This window comes from Scyliorhinus torazame, chromosome 2, assembly GCF_047496885.1.
Source record: "Scyliorhinus torazame isolate Kashiwa2021f chromosome 2, sScyTor2.1, whole genome shotgun sequence".
Classification (NCBI taxonomy): domain Eukaryota; kingdom Metazoa; phylum Chordata; class Chondrichthyes; order Carcharhiniformes; family Scyliorhinidae; genus Scyliorhinus; species Scyliorhinus torazame.
This window is the reverse complement of record NC_092708.1, coordinates 250052083-250079356: the sequence shown is the minus strand read 5'-3', so window position 1 is coordinate 250079356 and position 27274 is coordinate 250052083. Positions and strand designations below refer to the sequence as shown.

Here is a 27274-nt window from a genome sequence, read left to right as displayed (position 1 = left end):
TCCCACACACTGTCACTCAGTAACCCCTCCCCCAGCACCCTGTGTTACTGACTGTATCTCTATTGATGTTAATCCAGCTCCCACACACTGTCACTCAGTAACCCCTTCCCCAGCACCCTGTTACTGACTATTTCTACTGATGTTAATCCAGCTCCCTCACACTGTCACTCAGTAACCCCTCCCCCAGCATCCTGTTACTGACTGTATCTCTACTGATGTTAATCCAGCTCCCACACACTGTCACTCAGTAACCCTCCCCCAGCACCCTGTGTTACTGACTGTATCTCTATTGATGTTAATCCAGCTCCCTCACACTGTCACTCAGTAACCCCTCTCCCAGCACCCTGTGTTACTGACTGTCTCTCTACTGATGTTAATCTAGCTCGCTCACACTGTCACTCAGTAACCCCTCCCCAGCACCCTGTTACTGACTGTATCTTCACTGATATCAATCCAGCTCCCTCACACTGTCACTCAGTAACCCTCCCCCAGCACCCTGTGTTAATGACTGTATCTCGACTGATGTTAATCCAGCTCCCTCACACTGTCACTCAGTAACCCCACCCCCAGCACCCTGTGTTACTGACTGTATCTTCACTGATATCAATCCAGCTCCCTCACACTGTCACTCAGTAACCCCTCTCCCAGCACCCTGTGTTACTGACTGTATCTTCACTGATATCAATCCAGCTCCCTCACACTGTCACTCAGTAACCCTCCCCCAGCACCCTGTGTTAATGACTGTATCTCGACTGATGTTAATCCAGCTCCCTCACACTGTCACTCAGTAACCCCACCCCCAGCACCCTGTGTTACTGACTGTATCTCTATTGATGTTAATCCAGCTCCCTCACACTGTCCACTCAGTTAACCCCCCCAGCTCCCTGTGTTACTGACTGTATCTCCATTGATGTTAATCCAGCTCCCTCACACTGTCACTCAGTAACCCCTCCCCCAGCATCCTGTTACTGACTGTATCTCTACTGATGTTAATCCAGCTCCCACACACTGTCACTCAGTAACCCTCCCCAGCGCCCTGTGTTACTGACTGTATCTCTATTGATGTTAATCCAGCTCCCACACACTGTCACTCAGTAACCCCTTCCCCAGCACCCTGTGTTACTGACTGTATCTCTACTGATGTTAATCCAGCTCCCTCACACTGTCACTCAGTAACCCCTCCCCCAGTACCCTGTGTTACTGACTGTACCTCTACTGATGTTAATCCAGCTCTCACACTGTCACTCAGTAACCCCTCCCCCAGTACCCTGTGTTACTGACTGTATCTCTACTGATGTTAATCCAGCTCTCACACTGTCACTCAGTAACCCTCCCCCAGCACCCTGTGTTAATGACTGTATCTCCACTGATATCAATCCAGCTCACTCACTCTGGGAATTTATGTAACAAACAGAATAGCAGGAAGCTGATGCAGAGATAATCAATGGGACTGGGAAGTGATTTGATTAAACTCACCAATCCAGAAGTTACGTGTTTCAAAATCTGGGTCAGTAACCTCATTTGTATTCTCTAATTGAGTGAGATAAAAAGCCATAATATCTTGCACCTTTTGATTTTTAACTTGTGCTAAAATCCCACCTCGCTCCTAAGAAGTAAAATGAGAAATAGGATGGATTTATTTATATGTTTACCATTTTTAGCTTGCACCCAGCAGGAGACAGTTTAACATTTGTGCCATACTTTACAGTCAGGTACCCTACTTGATATAGAACAGGTTAAATACAGAATAAATCTCATAGAATCATAAAATAATATAATTATTGTCATTAAAGTGCCATTGGAAGGTATCCAGCCAACTGAATCGGTACGAGCTCCAAACCTACCTCATCAAATATCTCCCAGAGCAAGTTTAGCAAGGGGTTGGATACAGAGTAACTCCTCCTCGATACTGTCCCCATCAAACTGTAGCCATCTGAGATGGCCACCTGTAAAGGACCATGGGAATTGTGTCCAACCCAGGACTCAGATAGACACAGAGCTTGTGTGAATTTGCAACCCAGATAGCTAGACCTGATCGAAACCCCCGCTCGTTTGCATTCTAATGGCCCATTTCCCCAGAACAATAGGACTGCACTCAAGAAACCGATACAGACACAGACTGATCGGCGCCACTCCCTTTACTCAGAGAGCCCAACTGCCAAGGTTAATGACCGCTAAGGACCCGCCCAGCCACCAAGGCACCAGCCCCTTTATTGGCCAAAATCGAAGGCAGTGATCGAAGCCTGTCAAATTATTGGGTCCAAGGTTAAGGACTGTCCCAAAGAGCACGAAACCCTAGAGGGATAAAAAGAGACACAGCCATGTGTTCAGACTCTTTTGGACCCGGCCTGTGCCAGCCTCTTTTGGATTCAGCCTGTGCCAGCCCAACTGCAGCATAATGACCAGACAGCCAAGTTCAAGACCAACGATCGCTACCTGACGGCTGAGCCCAGCAGAGACAGAGCCATTTCTTCAAACCAGCCATGTGAATCAAGATAAAGGCCTTATCAATCTGCACAGCGCTGGTCGCCCTGAAGTTAAGTATCGTTTTTTGTAGCTGATAGGTGTAGTTTAACTCATAATAGATATTGTGTTTGCATGTCGAGGTAACCCTTGTCTGTAAATAAACCATCTTTTGAACTGACTAACTGGTTGTGTGGTCATTTGAGCGATAGACGGGAAAGCCTTGTGGTTCAGTAAGAGAAATAGAAACACCCACAGTATTGGCAACGCTGTTGGGACATAACATCATTGATACACCTTCAACTCACCAAGAGGCCGAGAGAGCAAGTGAACATAAGGCTTTATTAGTCGTGAACTTGCCTAGCCAGAGTCGGTTGTGTAGATGCGTGCCACCCGCAGGTGGCCAGGTTATATCATAGAATTTACAGTGCAGAAGGAGGCCATTCGGCCCATCGAGTCTGCACCAGCTCTTGGAAAGAGCACCCTACCCAAGGTCCACACCTCCACCCTATCCCCATAACCCAGCTACCCCACCCAACATTAAGGGCAATTTTGGACACTAAGGGAAATTTTGCAGAGCCATTCCACCTAACCTGCACATCTTTGGACTGTGGGAGGAAACCGAAGCACCCGGTGGAAACCCACGAACACACGGGGAGAACGTGCAGACTCCACACAGACAGTGACCCAAGCCGGAATTGAACCTGGGACCCTGGAGCGGTGAAGCAATTGTGCTAGCCACAATGCTACCGTGCTGCCCTGCTGAGAGTGGAGCCAGAGGCGGAGCCCACCGGGGTTACAGTACAGTACCTGGAAGCAACTCGTATCACCACTTCCACGTCAAAGGTTACAGTAGGTGGATACAATGGTTACAGTGTCATGCATTATGGTGAATACATTCATCCCGTTAAAAAATCAAGTCCAGCGGGGGTGACGTGGGGGTCATTACATATTCAGTCTCCCTGGAGGCCAGATCGTTCTCTTCGACCTCCTCAGCTCTGGCGGTGCGGCGGGCACGGTTGTTGCAGGTGGTGACTCCAGGGACGTTGTGGCTGGAGCTGGAGCCTCAGTCCGGCATGTCGGAGACGGTTTGGGTGTGGGGGTAGACAGGGGAGTGGTGGGTGGCGGCAGTGTCAGCGCGGGACAGTACAAGAGACCCAGGGGGACGTACGGGGTGCTAGGGGTGGGGACGGGTAGCGGGGGGGCACGTTGGCAGGGGATCCAGCTGGTGCCAGGTCTCGTAGGGAGACCGTATCTTGCCGTCCGTCCTGGTGCGCGATGTAGGCGTACTGGAGGTTGGCGTGGAGCAGCTGGACCCTCTCGATCAGCGTGTCTGTCTTATGGCTCCTCATGTGCCTACGGAGAAGGACAGGTCCCGGAGTTGACAGCCAAGATGGAAGAGAGACCCCGGAGATGGACTTCCTGGGGAAGATAAACCAACGATGAGGGGTCTCGTTCGTGGCTGTGCAGAGGAGTGATCTGATGGAGTGGAGGCCGTCGGGGAGGATCTCCTGCCAGCGGGGGATTGGGAGACTTCTAGACCTGAGGGTCAGAAGGACGGCTTTCCATGCCGTCACGTTCTCCCTCTCCACCTGCCCGTTTCCCTGCGGGTTATAGCTCGTAGTTCTGCTCGAGGCGATGCCTTTGCTGAGCAGGTACTGGCATAGCTCATCGCTCATAAACGATGTACCCCGGTCGCTGTGGATGTAGGCAGGGAAACCGAACAGTGTGAAGATGCTGTGCAATGCCTTTATTACAGTGGCCGAGGTCATGTCAGGGCAGGGGACAGCAAAGGGGAAGTGGGAGTACTCGTCGATGATGGTGAGAAAATATTTATTACGGTTGGTGGAGGGGAGGGGCCTTTTGAAGTCGATACTTAGGCGTTCAAAGGGCCGGGAGGCCTTTACCAGGCGTGCCTTGGCTGTCCGGTAGAAGTGCGGTTTGCACTCCGCGCAGACTTGACAGTCCCTGGTCATTGCCTTGACCTCCTCGGTGGAGAAGGGCAGATTGCAGGCCTTAATGAAGTGGGTAAGCCGGGTGACTCCCGGGTGACAGAGGTCATTGTGGATAGCCCGAAGTCGGTCATCTTGCGCGCTGGCGCATGTGCCGTGCGACAGGGCATCTGGGGGCTCGTTGAGCTTCCCAGGACGATACTTGATATCGTAATTGTAGGTGGAGAGTTCGATCCTCCACCTCAGGATTTTGTCATTTTTTATTTTGCCCCATTGTGCGTTGTCGAACATGAAGGCAACCGACCGCTGGTTGGTGACGAGGGTGAACCTCCTACTGGCTATGTAGTGCCTCCAGTGCCGCATGGCTTCCACTATGGCTTGTGCTTCCTTCTCGACCGATGAGTGTCGGATTTCGGAAGCGTGGAGGGTCCTAGAGAAGAATGCTATTGGCCTGCCCGTCTGGTTGAGGGTGGTGGCCGGGGCGATGTCTGACGCCCGCAAACCGTACTGGTCCACCATTCGGTCCATCGTTCTCTGAAAGACCGAGACCCCATTAGTGACGCCGAAGGGAACTCTGAGGAAGTGGAAGAGTCGGCCGGTTGCTTCAAAGGTAGTCTAGTGGCGCTATTCCGGGCGGATTGGGAGCTGGTGGTAGGCCGACTTCAGATCGACCGTGGAGAACACACGGTACTGTGCGATCTGGTTGACCATCTCCGCTATGCGGGGGAGGGGGTACGCATCCAGTTGTGTGAATCGGTTAATTGTCTGGCTGTAGTCCACAACCATCCAGTTCTTTTCCACGGTCCAGCCAACCACCACTTGCGCTCTCCAGGGGCTATTGCTCGCCTCAATGATCCCTTCACTCAATAGTCGTTGGACTTAGACTTGATAAAGGTCATGTCTAGCGTGCTGTATGGCCTGCACCTGGTGGCAATGGGCTTAAAGTCAGGAGTGAGATTCGCAAAGAGTGAAAGGGGGGAGACCTTGAGGGTCACGAGGCTGCATACTGTGAGGGGGGCAAGGGTCCGCCGCACTGTAGGGTCAGGCTTCGGTGATTACACTGAAAATCCAATCCGAGCAGTAGTGGGGCGCAGAGGTTGGGGAGGACGTAGAGCTTAAAGCGGGTATACTCCGCGCCCTGCATCGCAAGATTGGCAATACAGTACCCCCGGATCTGGACCGAATGAGACCCGGAGGCAAGGAGATTGTTTATGAGGCGGGGGGGGTGGTTTAGCACAGTGGGCTAAACAGCTGGCTTGTAAGGCAGAACAAGGCCAGCAGCACGGTTCAATTCCCGTATCGGCCTCCCCGAACATGCGCCGGAATGTGGCGACTAGGGGCTTTTCACAGTAACTTCATTGAAGCCTACTTGTGACAATAAGCGATTATTATTATTATTATTATAGGTGTGGAGGGAGCAGCGCCTTACCGTGTCGGGGTCGACAAAGCTCTACGAGCTCCCGGAGTCGAACAGGCAGGGGGTCTCGTGCCCGTTGACCCGGACGACAATCATGGAGTTCTTTAGCGGTTTCGGCTGCGACGGGTCGAGGGTCACTGCGCCCAGCTGCGGGTAGCCTGCGTGGTCGGTGGAGTCACATGATGGTGGCCCCCATGTGTCGCACGTGTCGGACGGGATCGAAGATGCCGACCAAGATGGCCGCCCTCATGAAGTCGCACGTGTCGGTCGGTGTTGGGGCCGACGGCCAAGATGGTGGCCCCCACGATTCGAACGATGCCGATGACGCATCTGGAGGGGGCGTTCCGCGCAGGCACGCAGCCACATTGCGGGGTCTGTGGGGCTACGAGTCCATAGGTCGGGCCTGGTGCGTTTTCGATTTCTGGGCCTCAGGTCGGCCCAGACAGACTCTCAAGTAGTGCTCCTTTTTCCCGCAGTCGCCGCACGTCGCTGAGCGGGCTAGGCAACGCTGCCGGGGTTGTTGCCCTGACTGCAGAAGTAGCATTGCGGTTCTCCGGGCTTGGCTAGCAGACGCACGGCGCAGGCCTGCGACGTAGGCGGGTCCGACGGGGGCTGCGACGATAGTGTCCACGAGGAGTTCGTCGGGCCCGTGGGGAACGCGCTAAGGTTCTGGCAGGCCACCTCTCGCGAGGTAGATGGCTTTACTGTGTCCCGCAGGTTGGAGGTCCCGTTTTCCAGCAGGCGCTGCCTGATATAGTTGGAGCAGACCCCCGCCACGTAGATGTCCCGGATCTGTGAGTTCATATGCTCCTCCGCCGTCACATCTCGATAGCTGCAGTTCCTCGCGAGTAGAGTCAGGGTTTCCAAATACTCGTCCAGCGATTCTCCAGTGCGTTGACGGCGAGGAGGTGTCTTGTGAACACCTCGTTTACGGGCTTCACGAAGTGCGCCTTGAGGGTTGCGACCGCCTCCTCGTACATGGCCGCTTTCTCAATCATTACCGAGATTCAATGGCTCACCCGAGCGCGGAGAGTTGCAGTTTGAGGGTCTCCGAGGGAGCCGTTGTGGAGGAGTCGATGTAGGTCTTGAAGCATCTAAGCCAATGTTCAAATATTTCCTTGGCTTCGGACGCTCGGGCGTCGAGTTCAAGCCTGTCTGGCTTTAGTGCTCTGGCTTTAATACAGCTTCCATGGTGCTGTCGACGACTAATAAATTGATATACCTTCAATTCACCAAGAGGCCGAGAGAGCGAGTGAACATAAGGCTCTATTAGTCGTAAACTTGCCTAGCCAGAGTCGGTTGTGCAGATGAGTGCCACCCGCAGGTGGCCAGGTTATATATGGCCCCGGTGAGGGCGGAGCCAGAGGCGGAGCCCACCGGGGTTACAGTACAGTACCCGGAAGCAGCTCATATCATCACTTCCAGGTCAAAGGTTACATTAGGTGGATACAATGGTTACAGTGTCATGCATTATGGTGAATACATTCACCACAATCATATCATAAATAGAGCAACATTATTAAAAAGGGCAACAAAACATTCCCAGAGCAGGTACAGCAGAGGATTAGATACAGAGTAAAGCTCCCTCAACACTGTCCAATCAAACACTCCCAGGACAGATACAGCACAGGGTTAGATGCAGAATAACTCTCCCTCTACACTGTTCTATTAAACACTCCCAGGACAGGTACTGCATGGGGTTAGATATAGAATAACTTCCCTCGACACTGTCTCCATCAAATACTCCCAGGAAAGGTACAGCACTGAGATAAATACAGAGTAAATTTCCCTTCCAATGTTCCCATCAAATACTCCCAGGTGTGGAACAGCACAGGTTACCTACAAATTAATGATCCCTCTGCACTATCCCCATCAAACATTCCTAGGACAGGAACAGCAAAGATTAGATGCAGAGTAAAGCTTCCTCTATACCAGGGCTTTTCAAGTGTGGTCCCGACCCGTGGGTGGGTTGTGGGCGCGTGTCAGGAGGGTTGCAAAGCAATCTGTCGCACAGTACTCACGGTGGTCCTGATCATGGGAGGAGCACCCAATGGCTACTCCGGGGTTTTATATTGAGAATGGTGGCTGTGGCCGACTTTTAAATGAAAATAAACTAGGTTGTGTAGTCTTCTGGCGAGAGGTGGCAGCAGAGAGCAGGTCACGCGCCCAGTAGGTACAGCTGATGTCAAGCTCCCTCCATGTACGTGGGTTGGCACCAGATCACGCAGCAGAGTTGCTTCCATTTTCCAGCTGCTGGCAAGAGGACTGTGAAGATGGATTGTTTTTTGAAAAGTAAGAGAAGGCCGGAAACACACATAGGCAGTGTACCTATTGGGCAGGGTCCCACAACAGAATCTTCAGGAGGGATTTGCTCAGGAGAGTCCTGGGCAGGACAGAGCAGAGCTAGTGTTAGGCTCTGTACAGAGCTCCAGGGCCTCTGATCAACTGTCAAGAGAGACGAAACTTAACTCAGGAACAAAGCAGTATAAAGATGATTTCTTGAAGTCTGGTTTTGTCAATTGTGCCAATGTAAATGTGTTTTACATGCAGGGACGTACTGGCAAATGACAGAGATGCTTCAGATCTTGAAAGAGAAGTGGTGGGTGAAAAATTAATTTTGAGATTGAGACCCCAGAGTCAGTTATTAACTTAGAGCTGATTCCAAATTAAAGGACTACGCTGCTATAGCTGACATGTGATGCCACATTAAAATCACTCCAAAAGCCCATGAGGCTGTCAGCATCTCCCAGGAGTATCCAGTGCTGAGTAAATCACACAGTTTGTTGCTATTGCCTTTCACGATGAGGCTAAATTTGCTGTTTTCATAAAAATGAAGACAGCACAAAGGAACTGGTTAAGATCTGTGCCCGATATGCATATTGCCCCCTCCTCCTTTAAACCTGATTCAAGTGAGATTGTGAGGACGAAGCAAGCTCCCCTTTTGTATTAAAGATGATGTGGAGATGCCGGCGTTGGACTGGGGTGAGCACAGTACGAAGTCTTACAACACCAGGTTAAAGTCCAACAGGTTTGTTTTGATGTCACTAGCTTTCGGAGCGCTGCTCCTTCCTCAGGCGAGTCTCCTGATGAAGGAGCAGTGCTCCGAAAGCTGGTGACTCCAAACAAACCTGTTGGACTTTAAGCTGGTGTTGTAAGATTTGTATTAAAGGTAAGTGAACGTGGTATGTGTCACCATGGTCAGCCGGCGTGGGTCCCAAAGGTCGGCTGGTTGGCAAACGTGAGTCCGGGAAAATAAGTTTGAAAAACACTGCTCTATACTCTCCTCATTAAACACTCCCAGGCAAGGTACGTCACAGGTTAAATACAGAGTTAAGTTCCCTCTACACTGTCCCCACAAAATACTCCCAGCAGAGTTACAGCAAAGGTTAGATACAGAGTAAAGCTCCCCCTATACTGGTCAGATATAGAGTATGTTTCCCTCTACAAAATAGATCCATCGAACATTTACAGGGCAGGTCCAGGACAGAGTAGATGTGAAAAACTGCTACATTGTCCCCATCAAACGCTCCAATGCATGGACAGCACTGGGTAATACAGAGTTAGGGTCCCTCTACACTGTGTCGTTCAACACATCACAGGGGTAGGTTCAGAAAAAGGTTCAGCAAGCCCGTTTTCTTCTGCTGTTACCTGACATTTGTTCTTGGCTCCATAATATGTGTCTGCTTCTGGCGAGACCATGAAGCAATCCCCGTCAATCCGAGTATCACAAGTGTGAAACGGAAACTCCATCTTTTCTGAGAAGAAAAAGCCATGCAGGAATTAAGAATTAAAAGGAACAATCCACAGGGTGCTGCGACCATCAATTCACACGAAACCAGGGGTAGAAGTAAACTGTGGCTTTAATCAACTAGAACAATGCCTGCTGCGACTGATCTGTTAGTGGGAGCCGCCCACAGGGCGAGTGCTCTTATACCTCCCCTTAAGGGGTGGAGCCAGGGGCGGAGCCCACACAGGTCCCAACATGCTACATCATAGGTAATATCTTACAATGGTCCATAGGTGGAGCCCACATGGGCAACAGCATAATACAGATATGTACATGGTGAATTGTTACAGCAATACATTCACCACATTCACCCCCTGTTAATAAATGAAGTCCGGCAGGGGTGAAGGGTTCATACGTTCAGCCTGTCCGGCGCACGGATTGTGCGCTGTGATTGCCGAAGCTCTGGTATCGCAGCTGGCTCGGGCGTCAAACTCAGCCGTGCTGGCATCGGTAGTGAAGTCGCCGGTGCGGGCACAGACGTGGACTCCGGGAGCGTGTCTTCTGGGGCTTCATTCCTGTGGATCGGTAAAGGGGGAAGGGTGGGCGGGAGGCCCTGCGGGAGCCATGTAGGGGCGGGGGCGCTGGTCAGCGTAGGTTGGGTGGGGTAAGATGGGGTGGCGGTGGTAGTGGAACCTGCGGGTGCCAGGTCCCGGTGGGAAACCGTATCCTGTCAGCCGTCGGGGTGTTCGATGTATGCGTACTGGGGGTTGGAGTGTTGGAGCTGGACCCTCTCGACCAGGGGGTCAGACATATGGCTCCTGACGTGTTTGCGGAGCAGGTTGGGCCCTGGTGTCTTCAGCCAGGATGGAAGCGAGACCCCGGAGGTCGATTTCCTGGGGAAAATAAACAGGCGGTCATGAGGGGTCTCGTTTGTGGCCGTGCAGAGGAGGGACCTAATAGCGTGGAGTGCGTCGGGGAGGACCTCCTGCCAGTGGGGAACTGGGAGATTCCTAGACCGTAGGACCAGGAGGACGGTCTTCCAGACCGTCGCGTTCTCCCTCTCCACCTGCTTGTTTCCCCTGGGGTTATAACTGGTAGTCCTGCTCAAGGCGATGCCCTTACTGACGCAGTTTGTTGCTCATGAACGATGAGCTCCAGTCACTGTGAACGTACGTGGGGAAACCAAACAGGGTGAAGACACTATGTAGAGCTTCAATGACAGTGGCCGCGGTCATGTCGGGGCAAGGGATTGCAAAGGGGAAGCGGGAGAACTTGTCGATGATGTTGAGGAAATATGTGTTGCGGTTGTTGGAGGGGAAGGGCCCTTTGAAATTGACACTGAGGCGCTCAAAGGGCTGGGATGCCTTTACCAGGTGGGCCTTATACGGTCGATAGAAGTGCGGCTTACACTCTGCACAGATTTGGCTGTCCCTGGTCATGGCTCTGACCTCCTCAGTAGAGTAGGGCAGGTTGTGGGCCTTGATGTAGTGGTGAAGCCGCGTGACCCCCAGGTGGCAGAGATCATCGTGGATAGCACGTAGTTGGTCATCTTGCACGCTGGCGCATGTGCCTTGGGACAGGGCATCTGGGGGTTCGTTGAGCTTCCCAGGACGATATACTATATCGTAATTATAGGTGGAGAGTTCGATCCTCCACCTCAAGATCTTATCATTCTTGATCTTGCCCCGCAGTGTATTATCAAACATGAAGGCTACCGATCGTTGGTCGGTGACAAGGGTAAACCTCCTACCAGCGAGGTAGTGCCTCCAATGCCGCACGGCTTCCACGATGGCTTGGGCTTCCTTTTCGGTTGAGGAGTGTCGAATTTTGGAGGTGGTGAGGGTTCGTGAAAAAAACGCTACTGGCCTGCCTGCCTGATTGAGGGTAGCGGTGAGGGCGACCTCTGATGCGTCGTTCTCCACCTGGAAGGGGATGGACTCATCCACCGTGCGCAGCTGAAGGCCTGGCGTGCCTCAGCCGCCAGTGGGAAGATGGTGGCCTTGATTAGTAGGCGGGCTTTGTCCCCAAAGTTGAGGACCCACTGGGCGTAATATGAAAAGAACCCGAGGCACCTTTTTCAGGGCCTTGGGGCAGTGGGGGAGGGGGAGTTGCAGGAGGGGGTGCATACGGTCGGGGTCGGGTCCTAGAACCCCATTTTCCACGACGTAGCCGAGGATGGCTAGTCTGGCTGTGCGGAAAACGCATTTCTTCTTGTTGTAAGTGAGGTTAAGAGTTCAGGTGGCTTGGAGAAATCTCTGAAGGTTGGCATCGTGGTCCTGCTGATCATGGCCACAGATGGTGACGTTGTCCAAGTACGGAAATGTGGCCCGCAGCCCGTACTGGTCCACCATTCGGTCCATCGTTGTTTGGAAGACCGAGACCCCATTCGTGACGCCAAAGGGGACCCGGAGGAAGTGGAAGAGGCGGCCGTCTGCCTCAAAAGCCGTGTAGTGGCGGTCCCCCGGGCGGATTGGGAGCTGGTGGTACGCAGACTTCAGATCCACCGTGGAGAACACCCAGTAGTGCACGATCTGATTAACCATGTCTGCGATCCGGGGAAGGGGGTACGCATCGAGGTGCGTGTACCTGTTTATGGTTTGGATCATCCGGTTCTTTTCCCCGGTCCTGACGACCACCACCTGGGCTCTCCAGGAGCTATTGCTGCCTCGATGATTCCCTCCCGCAAAAATCGCTGGACCTCGGACCTGATAAAAGTCCTATCCTGGATGCTGTACCGCCTACTTCTGGTAGCGACTGGTTTGCAGTCGGCGGTGAGATTTACGAAGAGCGGGGGAGGGTCGACCTTCAGGATCACGAGGCTACATATGGTGAGTGGGGGTAGGGGCCCGCCAAACTTCAGGGTTAGGCTCCTGAGGTTACACTGGAAATCCAATCCCAATAGGAGAGGAGCGCAGTGGTTGGGGAGCACATATAATTTAAAGTTGGCGTACTTGGGCCCCGTATTGCGAGGATTGCGGTAGTGCACCCCTGGACCTGCACCGAGTGCGGCCCAGAGGCGAGGGAGATGGTTTGATGCGCCGGGAAGATTGGGAGCGAGCAGCGTCTTACCATGTCTGGATGAATGAAGCTCTCCATGCTACTGTAGTCGAAGAGGCAGGGCGTTTCGTGCCCGTTTACCCGGACAGTCATCATAGAGCTCCGGAGACGCTACTTCCAGAGAGGAGGCTAATTTTACCATCTCTTCCAGGTCTAGGGCACCTTTTTCGAGTAGGCGCTGTCAAACGTAGTTGGACCTGACTCCAGCCACGTAGGTGTCCCGGATGGCGAGGTCCATATGTTGAGTGGCTGTAATGGCCTGGTAATTGCAGCTTCGTGCAAGGACTTTCCCGGGATGCGAGTGGTGAGGAGATGCCGCGCGTATACCTCGTTCACGGGCCTTACGTAGAGACGCTCTAGCATCGCGAGGGCGTCTGCGTAGGTGGAGGCTTCCTCGAGTTGAACAGAGATTCGATGGCTCACCTGTGCGTGGAGGAGACTCAGATTCTGTTCGTCGGTGAGGAGGAGGCGGCGAGATAGGCTTTGAAACAGCGGAGCCAGTGCGAAAAAATCTCTTTCGCCTCCATGGCCTGCGGATCGAGTTCCAGTCGGTCAGGTTTGAGGGTTGATTCCATAGCGGCGCTGTAGTTGATTAATTGATGCGACCGTCAATTCACACAAAACCAGGCGTAGAAGTAAACTGTGGCTTTAATCAACTAGAACAGTGCCTGCCTGCAACTGATCTGTTAGTGGGAGCCGCCCACAGGGCGACTGCTCTTATACCTCCCCTCAAGGGGTGGAGCCAGGGGCGGAGCCCAGACAGGCCCCAACATGCTACATCATAGGTAATACCTTACAATGGTCCATAGGTGGAGCCCACATGGGCAACAGCATAATAGAGATATGTACATGGTGAATTGTTACAGCAATACATTCACCACACAGGGCAACCGGCAAAGCACAGGACTAATTTGGATAGTTCTTTCAAACAGCTAGCAGAGGCACGTTGGGCTGAAGAGCCACTTTTTCTCCTGCCTGATTCTATGGTGTGATCAGACATCTTGGATTCCAATAGAGTTTTCTGAGGTGAACGATTCATCACACAGGACAGGACCAAGAAACGTTTCAAAATGCATTATTTTTAATTTAAAAATAAATCAATTTAGAGTACCCAATTCATTTTTCCAATTAATGGGCAATTTAGCCTGGCCAATCCACCTACCCTGCACATCTTTGGGCTGTGGGGTCGAAACCCACGCAGACACGGAGAAAACGTGCAAACTCTACACGGACAGTGACCCAGGGCTGGGATCGAACCTGGGACCTCGGCACCGTGGAGCAGCAGTGCTAACCACTGCACCACCGCGCTGCCCTGTCAAAATGTATTATAATCAACACTGGAAAATATTACTTTAACAGAAATCACAAATTGGCATCACTTTCTGAGCAGTCTTCACTATATAATTCCTAAATCAAAAATAACCTTTGCTTTAACTGCCATTCAGTTAAACTTTGTCTTTCCCAAATCTGATAAGATCTCATGTTACCCATCAGTAGACTAAGCAGTTGGTCTTTTAAAGACCCAGCACAGGTCCCACTAGTCACATTGCCAGCTTATATACTATACGTATTGAGCAGCCTCCTTCTTGACCACCCTCCACTATGGCAGCTGTGCTTTCAATTGCCTTGGTCCTAAATTCCGCATTTTCCTACTGAAACCTCCACACCTCTCTTCAGTTCCCTGCTCCTTTCAGACATTGCCTAAACCCTGCCTCTCTAGCCAAGCTTCTGCTCACCTGTCCTAATGTTCCTTTCCGTGTCCGTGTCAAATTTTGTCCGAAAACACTCTTGTGACGTCCTTTGGGGCACTTCACCACCCTAAAGATGGCATCTATTCATAGAATCCATAGAATTACGACAGTGCAGAAAGAGGCCATTCGGCCCATTGAGTCTGTATCCTCCGAAAGAGCACCCAACCTAGGCTCAATCCCCTGCCCTATCACCGTAACTCTGCACATTGATCAAGGCCAATCCATCTAACCTGCACTTCTTTGTAGACTAAGCAGCGATTTTAGCATGGCCAATCCACCTACCCTGCACATCTTTGGACTGTGGGAGGAAACCGGAGCATCCGGAGGAAACCCACGCAGACACAGGGAGAACGTACAAACTCCACACAGACAGTCACCCAAGGCCGGAATTGAACCCAGAGCTCTGGCGCTGTGAGGCAGCAGTGCTAGCCACTGTGCAACCATATTGCATCGATGCAGCATGGTAGCACAGTGGTTAGCACTGTTGCTTCACAGCACCAGGGACCTGTGTTCGATTCCCTGCTTGGGTCACTGTCTGTGCGGAGTCTGCTCATTCTCCCGTGTGCGATACTCGGGGCACTTAAATTTCCAATGGGGAGAATTACGATGCGTAGGCCCAGCGGAGAATGTCCCCAACTTGGAGACTTCACTCGATGCCTGGAACTTACCCAGACATTTATCCCAAGATACCCCTGCTGTTAATTGCAGGTGTAGGACCTGGGATGGCCATGATTAACAGCGGAAGCTGTATCGGGATAACCTAACTGTTGACTCTCATCTTGCTCCAAATGTCTCTAATTTCTACATTCTCTGCTGATGACTCAAATATTTGTTTCACAATCTTCCATCAGGAACAAAATGACCACTGGATCAATGGGCCTTAGAGCTTTCCACCAGTGGGGTTTTCCTGGCCTCTTGACTGAGTCTACTGTAGATTGATTAGCAGGGATTGATTGCTATGATCAGTCAACAACTCCATTATCACTGTGTTGAGTGACCATTGGATAAGGAGATGGACCACAGGTTAGAACTTGGTCTGGATAAAAGCTTTCTTAATATATATTTAAACCTACCCCCCCCCCCCCCCCCCCATCTTATCCACCTTTCCTTACCCTTTCTCGTCTTTGCTTCCCCCTTTCCCTCCCCCCACATCTACAGTTCACCCTCTGCTGTTTGGCCTTTCACATCTTTTGTTCTCTCAGGGGACTGCCATTAGCACTCTGTCCCTTTGTTTTCTGTGGCCATTAGCACCCGGTTTCCCTGGGTTTCTGTGGCTATGACTCCTCGTTCATTCTCATTCCACAGTATGAATATTTCCCACTTTCTCTGTCAGCTTTGACAAAGAGTCATCGGACTCGAAACGTTAGCTCTTTTCTCTCCCTACAGATGCTGCCAGACCTGCTGAGATTTTCCAGCATTTTCTCTTTTGTTGTAGAACTTGGTCTAGTTGTCTTCTGGAAATTTCTACATTCCTATCATTTTAAACAATGACACCAGGTCCAATGAGGAGGTCAGTCTCCTCTGAAGTTCGATTTCTAAGTAACATCATCCATTTAATTCTATCTTTTCAAGACAACACACATTTTTCATTCCTTGAGTACACAGAGTGGATTAAAGGGCAGTGGGGCTGGGGACTGAACAAGCAGTTTAAATGGGGAGTCCAGATCTCCAGTTAATCTGGTGAGCAGTAGTTTTTCCAAGTACTGGGAGTGTAACAGGTACCTTCCTGCAGCAACTAAGAGCTTGGCTGTATTGTTTTGACACCACAGTTTGAGTAGATGGATAACTGACTGCTCAGAAGATTTGACTTCTAAGTCAGCGAAGCAGACAAATCCCTTTTGGATCCAGTCCTAACCTCTAAACTCAATAGAACCTCCTAACCTAAATCTCTAATCCAATCCTAATCCTCACCATGCCATTTCCCTAGGCCGGGATCTTCCAGAGCCGCACAATGTCAATGGATCTTTGGCTGAACTGCCAAATGTTCCGTCCCGCCTACAGCGATTCCCGCCGTGGGCTGGACTGGAAAATCTCGGCCCTAATTTCTAAACCTAGCATTAACTCCTAATCCTGAGCCCTAACCCTAACTTTAAACCCAGTGTTGTTTACTTTGGCAGCCTTTTATCTCTTTAGATGCTGGTTTGCAAGGTGCTGATCCACAGAACAGACCAGGCTGGGTGGGGGAGGGGGGGGGGGGGGGGGGGGGGGGGTCTGATCGGGGTGTACAAAATGATGAGGGACAAAGAGAGGGCAGATAGGAAGGAGCTTTTCCCCTCAGTAGAAGGTTCAATTACCAGAGGGCATAGATTTAAGGTAAGGGGCAGGAGATTGAGAGGGAATCTGAGGAGAAGCTATTTTCACCCAGAGGGTTGTGGGAATCTGGAACTCACTGCCTGAAAGGATGGTGGAGGCAGGAACCCTCACAACATTTAACATGAGCACTTGAAACGCCATAGCATACATGGCTATGGACCAAGTGCTGGAATCTGGGATTAGAATAGATAGGTTGATGAGCCAATGGGCCTCTTTTTGTGCTGTAAATCTCTATGACTTCAAGACACTCTGTGTTAAAAGGTGTTTTTCGGGAGCCCCGCTCTGGTATGACAGTTTCCCTCACACTTGCTGCAGATGAAGAAAATGGGCTGAGAAGGTGCAGGATATGCTGGCTTCGGTTTCCCCTGGGCCCTCTTCATGGCCAGGTGAGCCTTTTAATTCTCCTTATCTCTTCCAATTACCTTGCAAACAGTCATCCTCCAGCTGTCATGGCTGCCTTTTAGTTATTTGTGTTAATGCCCACTATCTTTGTGTCTCACTTGTTGTTGTTCTTGTAGCGGAGATATTGTGACCCAGTGGCCAGTTCACCAGACAGAAAGTCTTTGGATATACAGCCCTCATCCATCTAATGAATATGGCCGAGCCATTGCGGACATTGTTGACTTATTAATGAACGTATGCTGATGGAATTGGCATGGTTCAGGATCTCTCAGTTGATAACCTTGATCTGCCAAGAGATGCTGCACCTAACCTTAATGCTAATACTGACCCCTAAGTCTAGCCTCTACTCCTAACCTTAACGTCTAATTGCACCCCAAAGCCGAATCTTAACTCTTAACCCTGAGCCTAAACCCGGAACATTAACTTAATTCCAACCTCTAAACTTAACTGCAAACCCAAATCCGAGTTTAAGGAGTTGCGATACGCTTACGGTGAAGCCATTTATGAAGGCTGACCAGTGTTTGTCACTCTTGAGCCACTCTGCAACTATCACCCTGGACCTCAATATGAAATTGTTGCATTCTTTTTTTTAATGCTATTCCTTTCTCCGAGTTATAAAGTCAACGTACAGAGTCGATGGGGCAAAGCTCTTAATCTATCTCCTTGCTTACTCAAAATTTTTTTCAAATTTAAATTGAATCCAATTCGGGGACGTATGAAATCCAAGCTAAAGAAAAAAGCCATTACATCTCATCTTGGGCTTGACCTGTGCTTGATCTTAGCCTGAAGGCCGAGAAGCGATCTGTTGTCACTCACCCCCACAGAGAGCACCACCAAATCCCACATCACACATGCAGGAGCATTCTTCCTCTTTGTACCTTCCATGAATGCACTGCAAACTGCACCTGACTGGGAGAGAAAAGAGAGACAATGCATGACATCTCAATGGGCCAATCTGTACCCATTAGGCCATGGGCAGGCACGGCCGGAGATTCCAGCCCAATTGTCTTTTGGATTCCAATAAACAAAACCCCTTCCCATTGAACCTTATTGTTCAAAACCCCAATCAATAAACTACTCATCTCCATTATGACTCAGTGAATAGTGCTCTTGTCTCTGACTCAAAAGATTACAGGTTCAATTCCCACACCGGAGAGAAAAAGGAACACGATCTAGGCTGGTATTCACAGGGTAGGTCCTGCAACATGGAGATGTTGCCTTTTCAATTCTTCTGTTAAACTGAGGGAACAGCTGTCCTTGTCAGGTGGATATTAAAGTTTGCACAGGAGCATCTGAGGAAGAGTAAGAAAGTTCCCCCTGGTATCCTGGCCAATACTTATCCCGCAATCAATACCAGATGATGTCGTCAATATCTCATGGTTGATTATGGAACCTTGCAAACTGCTGTGTTTCCTACACTATAGATTTTGTTTCCCCAATTAAGGGGCAATTTAGCGAGGCCAATCAACCTACCCTTCACATCTTTGGGTTGTGGGGGTGAGACCGACACAGACATGGGGAGAATGTGCAAACTCCACGAGGACAGTGAGTCGGGGTCGGGATTAAATCCGGGTCCTCAGCGCCATGAGGCAGCGGTGCTAACCACTGCACCACCGTGCTGCACCCCCCTACTCTACAGAATTGATGACATTCTGTACTTCACTGGTTGCCCTGTGCTTTGCGATATCCCGCGGTTGCGATAAACACAAAGTCTTCCTCTTACAAAAACAGCGCAAAAGCTGCCAGAAGCTCCACAGTCCAAGGGGGTGAATGGGTCACACTTCCTTGCACATACCTTGGCAGTATCTCCCAGTGAATCCTGGTAAACACTCACACCGACACAAGCTCACGTTCAGCTGGCCTCTGTTACTGCAGCTCATTCGACACGGGTTCCTGGGGACCTCTGAAAGAAAAACAGGAAAGGCTTGAATTTACAAAGCAGAGAGCAGGATCCCACAAGCAGAAACGTCAGAATGACCAGGACAATCATAGTTTTAGTGATACTGGTGTGGCGATAAGTATTGTCCCGGACGCTGGGGAAAGGTACCCTGCCCTTCTTCAAAAAGGTGTCACGGGATCTTTTGCAAAGCCTTGAATAACTGGGCAGGGCCTTTGTTTGATGTCTCAATCTAAGAACAGCACCTCCGACAGCAGAACTCCCTCAGTGCTGAGCTGGAAGTGGGAGCCTGCTCAAGTTTCCAGGGTAAGGCTTGAACACACATGCGCCTGACTCAAGGCATCAAAGTGCTATCTCCGAGTTATGGATGATGCTTAAGACAGCTAAGGAAAGAGGCAGCTATTCTTTGATTTTGGGTTTCTCTTACAATTAAAACTGAAACTGAAGTGACGAAAGAGACTGAAATATTGGGCTGGATTCTCTGTTCCCCCAGCTGCGTGTTTTCGGCCGCACGCCACCTGCTTGAATTTCCCATTGAAGCCACCCCTCGCCGGCGGGAAACCCACGGGCAGGGGTGCGCCACCGGCGGGAAAAGTGAATTGCCAAGGCTGGAGAATTCCAGCCCTAATCAAGTTGGGTGCTCAGAATACCCTGCTGAGATAATTGTTGCTTTTGAGGCTCAGCCAACTATTCATGACACAATGATAACCTTTGGGAAATTACAACATTGAAGCTGCACAACCAGATGTTAATTTTTCCTTTATGCTTGTTAATTAAAGCAGCCCAGAAACAGGTTTGTAAAAAATCTCACTGACAGTTGCAGGCTGTGTTTTGTTTTCCAAGTTTAAAGAGTGGGGTATTTAAAAAACTTCAGATCATGACAGTTGTACAAACCTGATCAGCCCTTCAATATCATTTATGTCTACTTCATCAATTTGTGATTCCGACACAGCAGGTTAAAGGAGCCAAAATGGGGTCTGTTCGAACTCAGAACTGCCGGTCCTTCTGAGTTCAAGTTTCTCTCCTGTGTGAACCACCTTCTTTTCCCCATCAGCATAAAGTTTTTAAAAATCTCCGCTAATTTCTCCAACTATCTGGACACTTTGGCTTCAATGTTAAGTTTTGAATATATCACCCAATTAGCCATGAGGATACAGTGAACCTGACAGTCCGTAGCAGTGACAGGTTCGTAATGATAACAGGAAAACTGCGCTCCTGCAGCTACTCACCGCACAGTCCACCATGGTGATCCCAGGATTTAAAACAACCTGACATGCGGGAAGTACAGAGGGAACATGAAGGCCCTTCCTTGTAAGGAATGATTGTTCTTCCATTGATTTCCCAGTTTCCCCTGAAACCAAACAATGACACATAAGACGCAACCCGATGGGAGCCCCGGCTGTTGTACAATGCTGAGCAATGCTAAACTTAAACTGGAAACAGCGGCAATGCGTTCAGCTGCACTGGCAAAGCAGCTCATGCTTATATTTCACCTGGTCCTTTTACATGGCAGTGACACAGGCTCCATTTGGCCTGTTCCTGTTGCTACGGCAAACAGGGTTAATACTGTTGGTGAGGGGAGAACATCATCCCATCAGTCTGGGACCAACCTGATCCCCTATCGCCAGAGGTGAAAGGTGAAAGGTCCGTACATCATCTTGGTTCTCTTCAGTCTGTGGAACCTCAAAGGTACCCACTCTGAGTTGTGCCTGTGTTCAGTGCTCTCTGAGAAGCATGAACTGGGAGGAGTACAATTCTTGGCAGAAGCCGATTTTGTGTCCTTATGGTCTGGTACATGCGCCTACCAGGTAGGTCGACTCATTCAATTGGATAATAATCTGGTACAGAATGGAAGGATGGTCACACATGCACCAACTCAGTAACACCACTGAGCGGTGGGGGGGGGGGGGGGGGGGGGGGGGTAGGTCGACTCATTCAATTGGATAATAATCTGGTACAGAATGGAAGGATGGTCACACATGCACCAACTCAGTAACACCACTGAGCGGTGGGGGGGGGTGGGGGGGGGGGTGGGGGGGGGGGGGGGGGGGAAAGAGAGAGAGAGAGAGACTTGTGCCGAGGTTCCATTTTCTTCTTTCCCTGGTTTTGCATTCAAGTATTTGGAGCGGGGATTTGATTGCCTCTCACAGGGGTCAGAGTTCTTCCACTGGGTCACAGCTGACACATTTGGCATCTCACATTTTAAAAGAATCACTTTAAAAGGCGGACAAAACTGGATATTCTACAAAAAGGAGGAGCAGATGCAGTAAACTGCAAATGGTTGTAGTTTTTAAAAAATCTTTGAAGTTTTTGTCTCTTAGTTATAAAAGTATTGGGGGTGGAAAAAGGATGGTTGACTGACAGAAAACAGTAAGCCGATTGGGTAACGAAGAACCCATTCCACTTTCCAACAAGTCGTGGAGAGATGGTGCATTGTGAAGATGGACATACCAGCTGACTAATGGCAGGTGGGCCATTGGAGGGAGGAGGTTATGTGACAACAGTCCCAGGAATGCAGCCAAACTAGATTTGGCAACCGCATCATGATTAGAGTCTTACCCTGGGGAATAGGCACAGATGACAACATCGATCCACTCTCCATTCTGAAAACAAGTGCGTTTCCCACATCCGATCTCACTGGAGGTAGCCCAGACAAGCTGGAAAATAAATCCAAGGACATCAGAGCTCACTCCATCTCCTCTTTTAACATTTCTTTCACTTGCGGGACTCTAAAAAGCACGTTGTGGATGGGATTGGGCTACCTTTGGAGGCAAGCAAAAGGGCATGGCAGAGGGCAAAGAGCGGGTGGCAGAACAAAGATCAGAACACAGGGCAGAGAATGGCACAAGGCAGAAGAGTCCAGCGCAGGATGTTAGTTGTGTACTAGTGTGCTTACTTGTACGCAGGTGGTGGGCATTAACTGGGGATTCACTTGAGCCCCTAAAAATAGACACAGATTAAAATTGTGGTTGCTACATGAGGGCGTGTATGTTTAACATGTGTACCTCTGTAAATAAATATTAAAGTATACATTATTTCCAGTTCCATCTTTCACTAACTGGTTCTCTGGAATGGAGTGTGGGGCAAGGTATAGCACAGGGAATAAAACAGGGTCAGTATAAGGCAGAAGGAAATAGCACAGGATAGTGGACAGCACAGAACAGGACATAGTGGTACATAAGAGCACAAACAGCACAAAACAAGTTAGGTGACATTGCATGTACCAGTCAGTGTGAAAAGACGCAGAGGTTTCAAAATTCCGCCAATTAACTTCAGATGAGCCTCATGATTCACTTTGCCGGGCGCAACGGTGTATCCCAGGAATTGCCCAAATCGGGCATATCAGGCACCGGTCTCATCGCAAGTCACCTGACCCTTTACGTCCGACGTGATCTGGTTCACGCCCTCGCTGGGTGTGACCCAGATAATTCAATGGGTCATTTAAATATCCCGACATTCATTTACCCAATGCTCGGGAATCACCGACTGCACCTGCATATCCTCAACTGAGTGCCAATTAGCACTGGTTTCCACAAGTACCAGGCATAATGGCAACGCAGTGGGGGTCTCGGAGGCTGTTGGCACCCGCCCCGGGTGGTTGGGAACAGGCAGGGTATTACCCTGGCATTCCCCCTGGCACCTGTACATCTTGGCAGTAAAAAATGGATCTCCTGGCAGTCCCAACCTTGCACTGCCAGGGTGCCAAGGGCACTTTCCAGGTGCTATGCTGGCAATGCCAGGGTGTCCGGCTGCCAGATTGTCACTACCAAGGTCAGGGCCTGTGGGGGGGACCATGCCCACGAATGGGGGGGGGGGGGTGAGGGGGGTATGAAGGGTAGGGGGGAGAAGGGGATATGAAGGGGCCTGATAAAGATTGGGGGGTGAAGGGGGTCCTGAAAAGGCGGGACCGAAAGTGGGTTGAGAGCCTGAAAAGGGCGGGGCCCTCAGCGACTCCATAGCGGGGTGTCCTCACTGGGGGGGGGGCAATGCCCATGTCTGCAGGGGGGGTGGGGGGGTGGGGGGAATGCCCATGTCTGCAGGGGAGGGGTGGCATTTCCCGTGGGTTGTGGGGGAAACCCGCAGGCTCACTTAGAGATTGGGGCACCCTTTCAAAATGGCGCCCTGATCTCTCAGGAGCCGGTCTCGCCGGCGAGTTCAGCTTCCCATTGCTGAAAATATTTTGAAGTGTGGGTTAGACTGGGAAGAAACTCCCAAGGTCCAAAAAAATGACCAAGTGTGGATGACCTCACCAAAAGTTCGGTGCGAAACACCCTGCCGAACCTGTTCAAAATTACACTTAAATTGTTTGGGTGAATTGCGCCTGAGGCGTATAGATTGGCGATCTTGGGTTCTGCTGTAAATGGAGGTGGTTTCTCAGTTTGTGGGCACCAACCTGAGTATAATGGTGGCAGGAGGCGTTGTATTTGCACTGACCCGTGTGGTAGCGATAGTTCTGAGCCTCCCGGAACCACAGGTCCATGATTTCAGAGACGGACATCGTTCCATGGGGCGAGGAGTGATAATTCCAACCGATCTCCTCCTCCTCGTCTCTCTGAGCCCACTGGCTCTGGTGTTTCCTGTGGCAGCCTCTGGCCCTCAGCTGTGCCAGTCGGGCGAGTTTCTCACTCCATTCCTGCAGGAGGAAAGCAGATGAGGATAAGACAGTGTTTACACCGGCGCTTCCCCATGCTCATGGCTTCCGTTTATCAGATGAGATGTTAAAAACGGGGATTGACCCACTGATCACCCCACTGCACTATTTCAAAGGTCAGAGGAATTCGCCCTGTTGTCCTCGGCCAGTATCAATAAAACAGATTCTCTGGTCATTGCCACATTGCTTCCAGTGGAATTCTGCTGTGTGCCACAATTCCTACATTTAGAACAGTAACTACAGTTCAAAAGTACTTAATTCATTGTGAAGAGCTCAGGGTCATCCTGAGGTTGTGTATGGTGTTTTCCTTTTCCTGCCAGTATGTCAAAACCAGGACTGAGGCTCCTCAGGGGAAGCAGATCTGTGATCGCTCAAACACTCCTTAGCCCAATTCCTGAGTTTCAATGTTGTGCATAATGTCATGGGTCAGAGTTTAGAGAACCCCAAAGTGTAACATGGAGTTCAACTGACCAACAACTTTTAATAGATTGTGGTGTGGGGAGCACACGGCGCACTCTACAGGTGTGATGCAGCATAACTGGACGTGTTTTTTTAAAACAAAACAATGTTTATTCTATCAACTCAAGTTAACCTTTTTAAAACAACCATTGAATATCTTAACACTCATTAATTCAAAGATAACCCCCAAAGACTAAGTAATCATTTCAGCTGTCCTTTTAACATCCAAAAGACTTAACCAACCTTCAAAACAGGAGCACATTAGGTTACATTCAATATATATAGTGAGACAGGGTTCAACCGAGCTGCTGCTTTTGGTTACTTCAGCTACAGCCCCTTTGTTTTCTTCATGCAGCTCACTGGAAACACACAGGCACACCCAAGCTGCTCTCTCAAACTGAAACTCAAAAAGCAGAAGTGAGCTCAGCTCCCCCCACCCTCTGACATCACTTCAGTAATATGATCAGCTCCATTTCTTAAAGGTACATTGCTTAAACATCCATTTCTTAAAGATACTCTCACATGACAAAAAGAACCATTTCTAAATGTGGCGACGAGGGGTTTTTCACAGTAACTTCATTTGAAGCCTACTTGTGACAATAAGCGACTTTCATTTCATAAATCGTCCTTAGGCACCCTGTTAATTCCTGAATTATTGGCCAGGGTTTAGTGGACCAGTGCTCCCTTTATTACGTTGACTTCTTAAGGGTGTCTGAGTGGCAACTGGTGGTATTTAGGGATCTTTCTCAAAATGGGGGAAATCTGTAGAGCAGGGCAAGCAGCATTGCAGCTCTTCAACCAATCAGACTGGAGGATCCTGACTGAGACATGCAAGCCCCGAAGATGGAAGAAGGTCGTTTAGCAGACCAGGGAAAGCACACCTGTCTTCCAGACCCACAAGCATTGCTGTAAAGGCACTTACCCTCTCCCTAACACTCACCCTGCCTGCCTTCAGCAGCAGGTTTCCCGAGGCCTGAGAAACCCAGGTATCCAGAACTAAAGCCATAAGACAGGTCCCGAGCCTCGGTAAATGTTTAAATGTCCAACCCGGCTCCTGGGAGCAGGCTCACTGCTCACGTCTGGTCCACCTCCCATAAACCAATTAGTAGGCAGGGCTTAGGATCACAGACGGTGGCAAGGGAGAAGGTCATTTGGCCAATCATGGCTCTGTTGACTCTCTCTAAGATGTGCTCAGCTAATCACATTCCTTTTCTTCCTTTCCATTCACATAACTATAAAATTCCCCTCTGAAAACCCCACTTTCAGGCACTGCAGGCAGGATTGTTTCAGCCCTGGGACGGGACGGAGAATCCCCACAGAGCGGAGAATCGGCGCCATTGGCGCCGGTGTGGTTGGCACGGCGCCGGTCGTGGGCCGCTCTAATCGGCTGGGCCGAGCGGCCGTAAGAAACGAACCGAGTCCTGCCGGCGCCGTTCTAACCTGCTCTTGAGCCGGCGGGACCTCGGCGTTGTAGGGTCGGGTGGCGGGGGGAGGGAGGGGGAGTCCGACAATGGGGGGGGGGGGGGGCCTCCGATGTGGCCTGGCCCACGATCGGGGCCCAGGATTGTTGATAGATCGGTGGCCTCGTGGTAGGGTACGTCCGGAGGAGGCATTGTAGGCGGCAGGGCACGCCGGTCAGGTAGCGGGCATGGAACTCTTTGCAGTGCCCGTCTGTTGCGCCGTAGCAGGGAGCCATCAGCCATGCAGGCAAGGAATGATCTTGGGGCCACTTGTTTGAGCACAACAGCTGTGGCTGACCAGCCGCCCTCAGGCAACTGTACGCGAACATGATCAGTTGGGGCCAGCTCGGGCAGATCCGTGGGATGGGCATCGTACGTGGCTTTCTGTTGGGCCCGTGACTGCTGCATTTTCTGTTGGACCGTGAGGTGGTCAAGGTCGGGAACGTGGATGGCTGGAACTGTGGTCCTCAGAGTGCGATTCATGAGCATCTGCGCTGGTGACAACCCAGTGGACAGTGGGGTTGCCCTGTATGCCAGCATCGCCAGGGTAGAATCAGAGCCTGAATCTGCAGCTTTGCACAGCAGCCGCTTTACAATGTGGACCCCTTTCTCGGCCTTCCCGTTTGACTGCGGGTAGTGGGGACTGGAGGTAACGTGACGGAAGTTGTAGGACTGTGCAAAGTCAGACCATTCCTGGCTGTAAAAGCATGGACCGTTGTTGCTCATTACCGTGAGCGGTATCCCGTGCCTGGCGAACGTTTCTTTGCGGGCTTTGATTACCGCCTTCGACGTGAGGTCGGACAGTTTTACTACTTCTGGGTAATTGGAGAAGTAGATTATCATAGAATTTACAGTGCAGAAGGAGGCCATTCGACCCGTCGAGTCTGCACCGGCTCTTGGAAAGAGCACCCTACCCAAGGTCAACACCGCCACCCTATCCCCATAACCCAGTAACCCCACCCAACACTAAGGGCAATTTTGAACACTAAGGGCAATTTATCATGGCCAATCCACCTAACCTGCCCATCTTTGGACTGCGGGAGGAAACCGGAGCACCCGGAGGAAACCCACGCACACACGGGGAGGATGTGCAGACCCCGCACAGACAGTGACCCAAGCTGGAATCGAACCTGGGACCCTGGAGCTGTGAAGCAATTGTGCTATCCACAAGGCTACCGTGCTGCCCTAGTAGTCGAGACCAGGAGTACGTAGTCACGCCCCTTGGCGTGGAAAAGGTCTACACCGACTTTGGACCACGGAGAGGTCACGATCTCGTGCTGCTGCGACATTTCTTTCGGTTGAGCTGGCTGAAACTTTTGACAGGTAGGGCAGTTGAGGACTGTGTCGGCAATGTCCTGGCTGATGCCCGGCCAATAGACCGCCTCCCGAGCTCTGCGTCGGCATTTCTCGACCCCAAGATGACCCTCATGGAGTTGGCCCAGCACCATAGCACGCATACTCTGAGGATTTACGATTCTGTCGAGTTTCAGAAGGATTCCCTCCACCACCGTCAGGTCGTCTTTTACATTATAGAACTGGGGACATTGTCCCTTCTGACAGCCATTGCTGAGGTGCTGCATCACGCGCTGCAGCAGAGGATCCTTGGCTGAATCCTCACAAATTTGGACCACCTGTTCATTGGAGGCCAGAAGGTTCGAGGCACACAACTGCACTTGGGCTTCTATGTGGCAGATGAGGTCACTTTGTTCATGCTGTGTGGTAATG

The 27274-nt window shown here is 50.7% G+C and overlaps 1 protein-coding gene across 1 annotated transcript in view; it reads right to left on the bottom strand.

Moving 5' to 3' along the window:
• Window positions 1-27274, bottom strand: part of LOC140397179 (C-type lectin domain family 18 member A-like) — an 80194-nt gene that overhangs the window by 3782 nt on the left and 49138 nt on the right. The window contains exons 3-9 of the mRNA XM_072486136.1: window positions 23373-23612; window positions 21539-21636; window positions 20209-20330; window positions 18878-18985; window positions 17899-17991; window positions 9481-9587; window positions 1477-1606 (exon numbers count right to left, since the gene is read on the bottom strand). Coding sequence (XP_072342237.1) covers window positions 1477-1606; window positions 9481-9587; window positions 17899-17991; window positions 18878-18985; window positions 20209-20330; window positions 21539-21636; window positions 23373-23612 — 898 coding nt within the window. The remainder of the gene's footprint in view (window positions 1-1476; window positions 1607-9480; window positions 9588-17898; window positions 17992-18877; window positions 18986-20208; window positions 20331-21538; window positions 21637-23372; window positions 23613-27274) is intronic.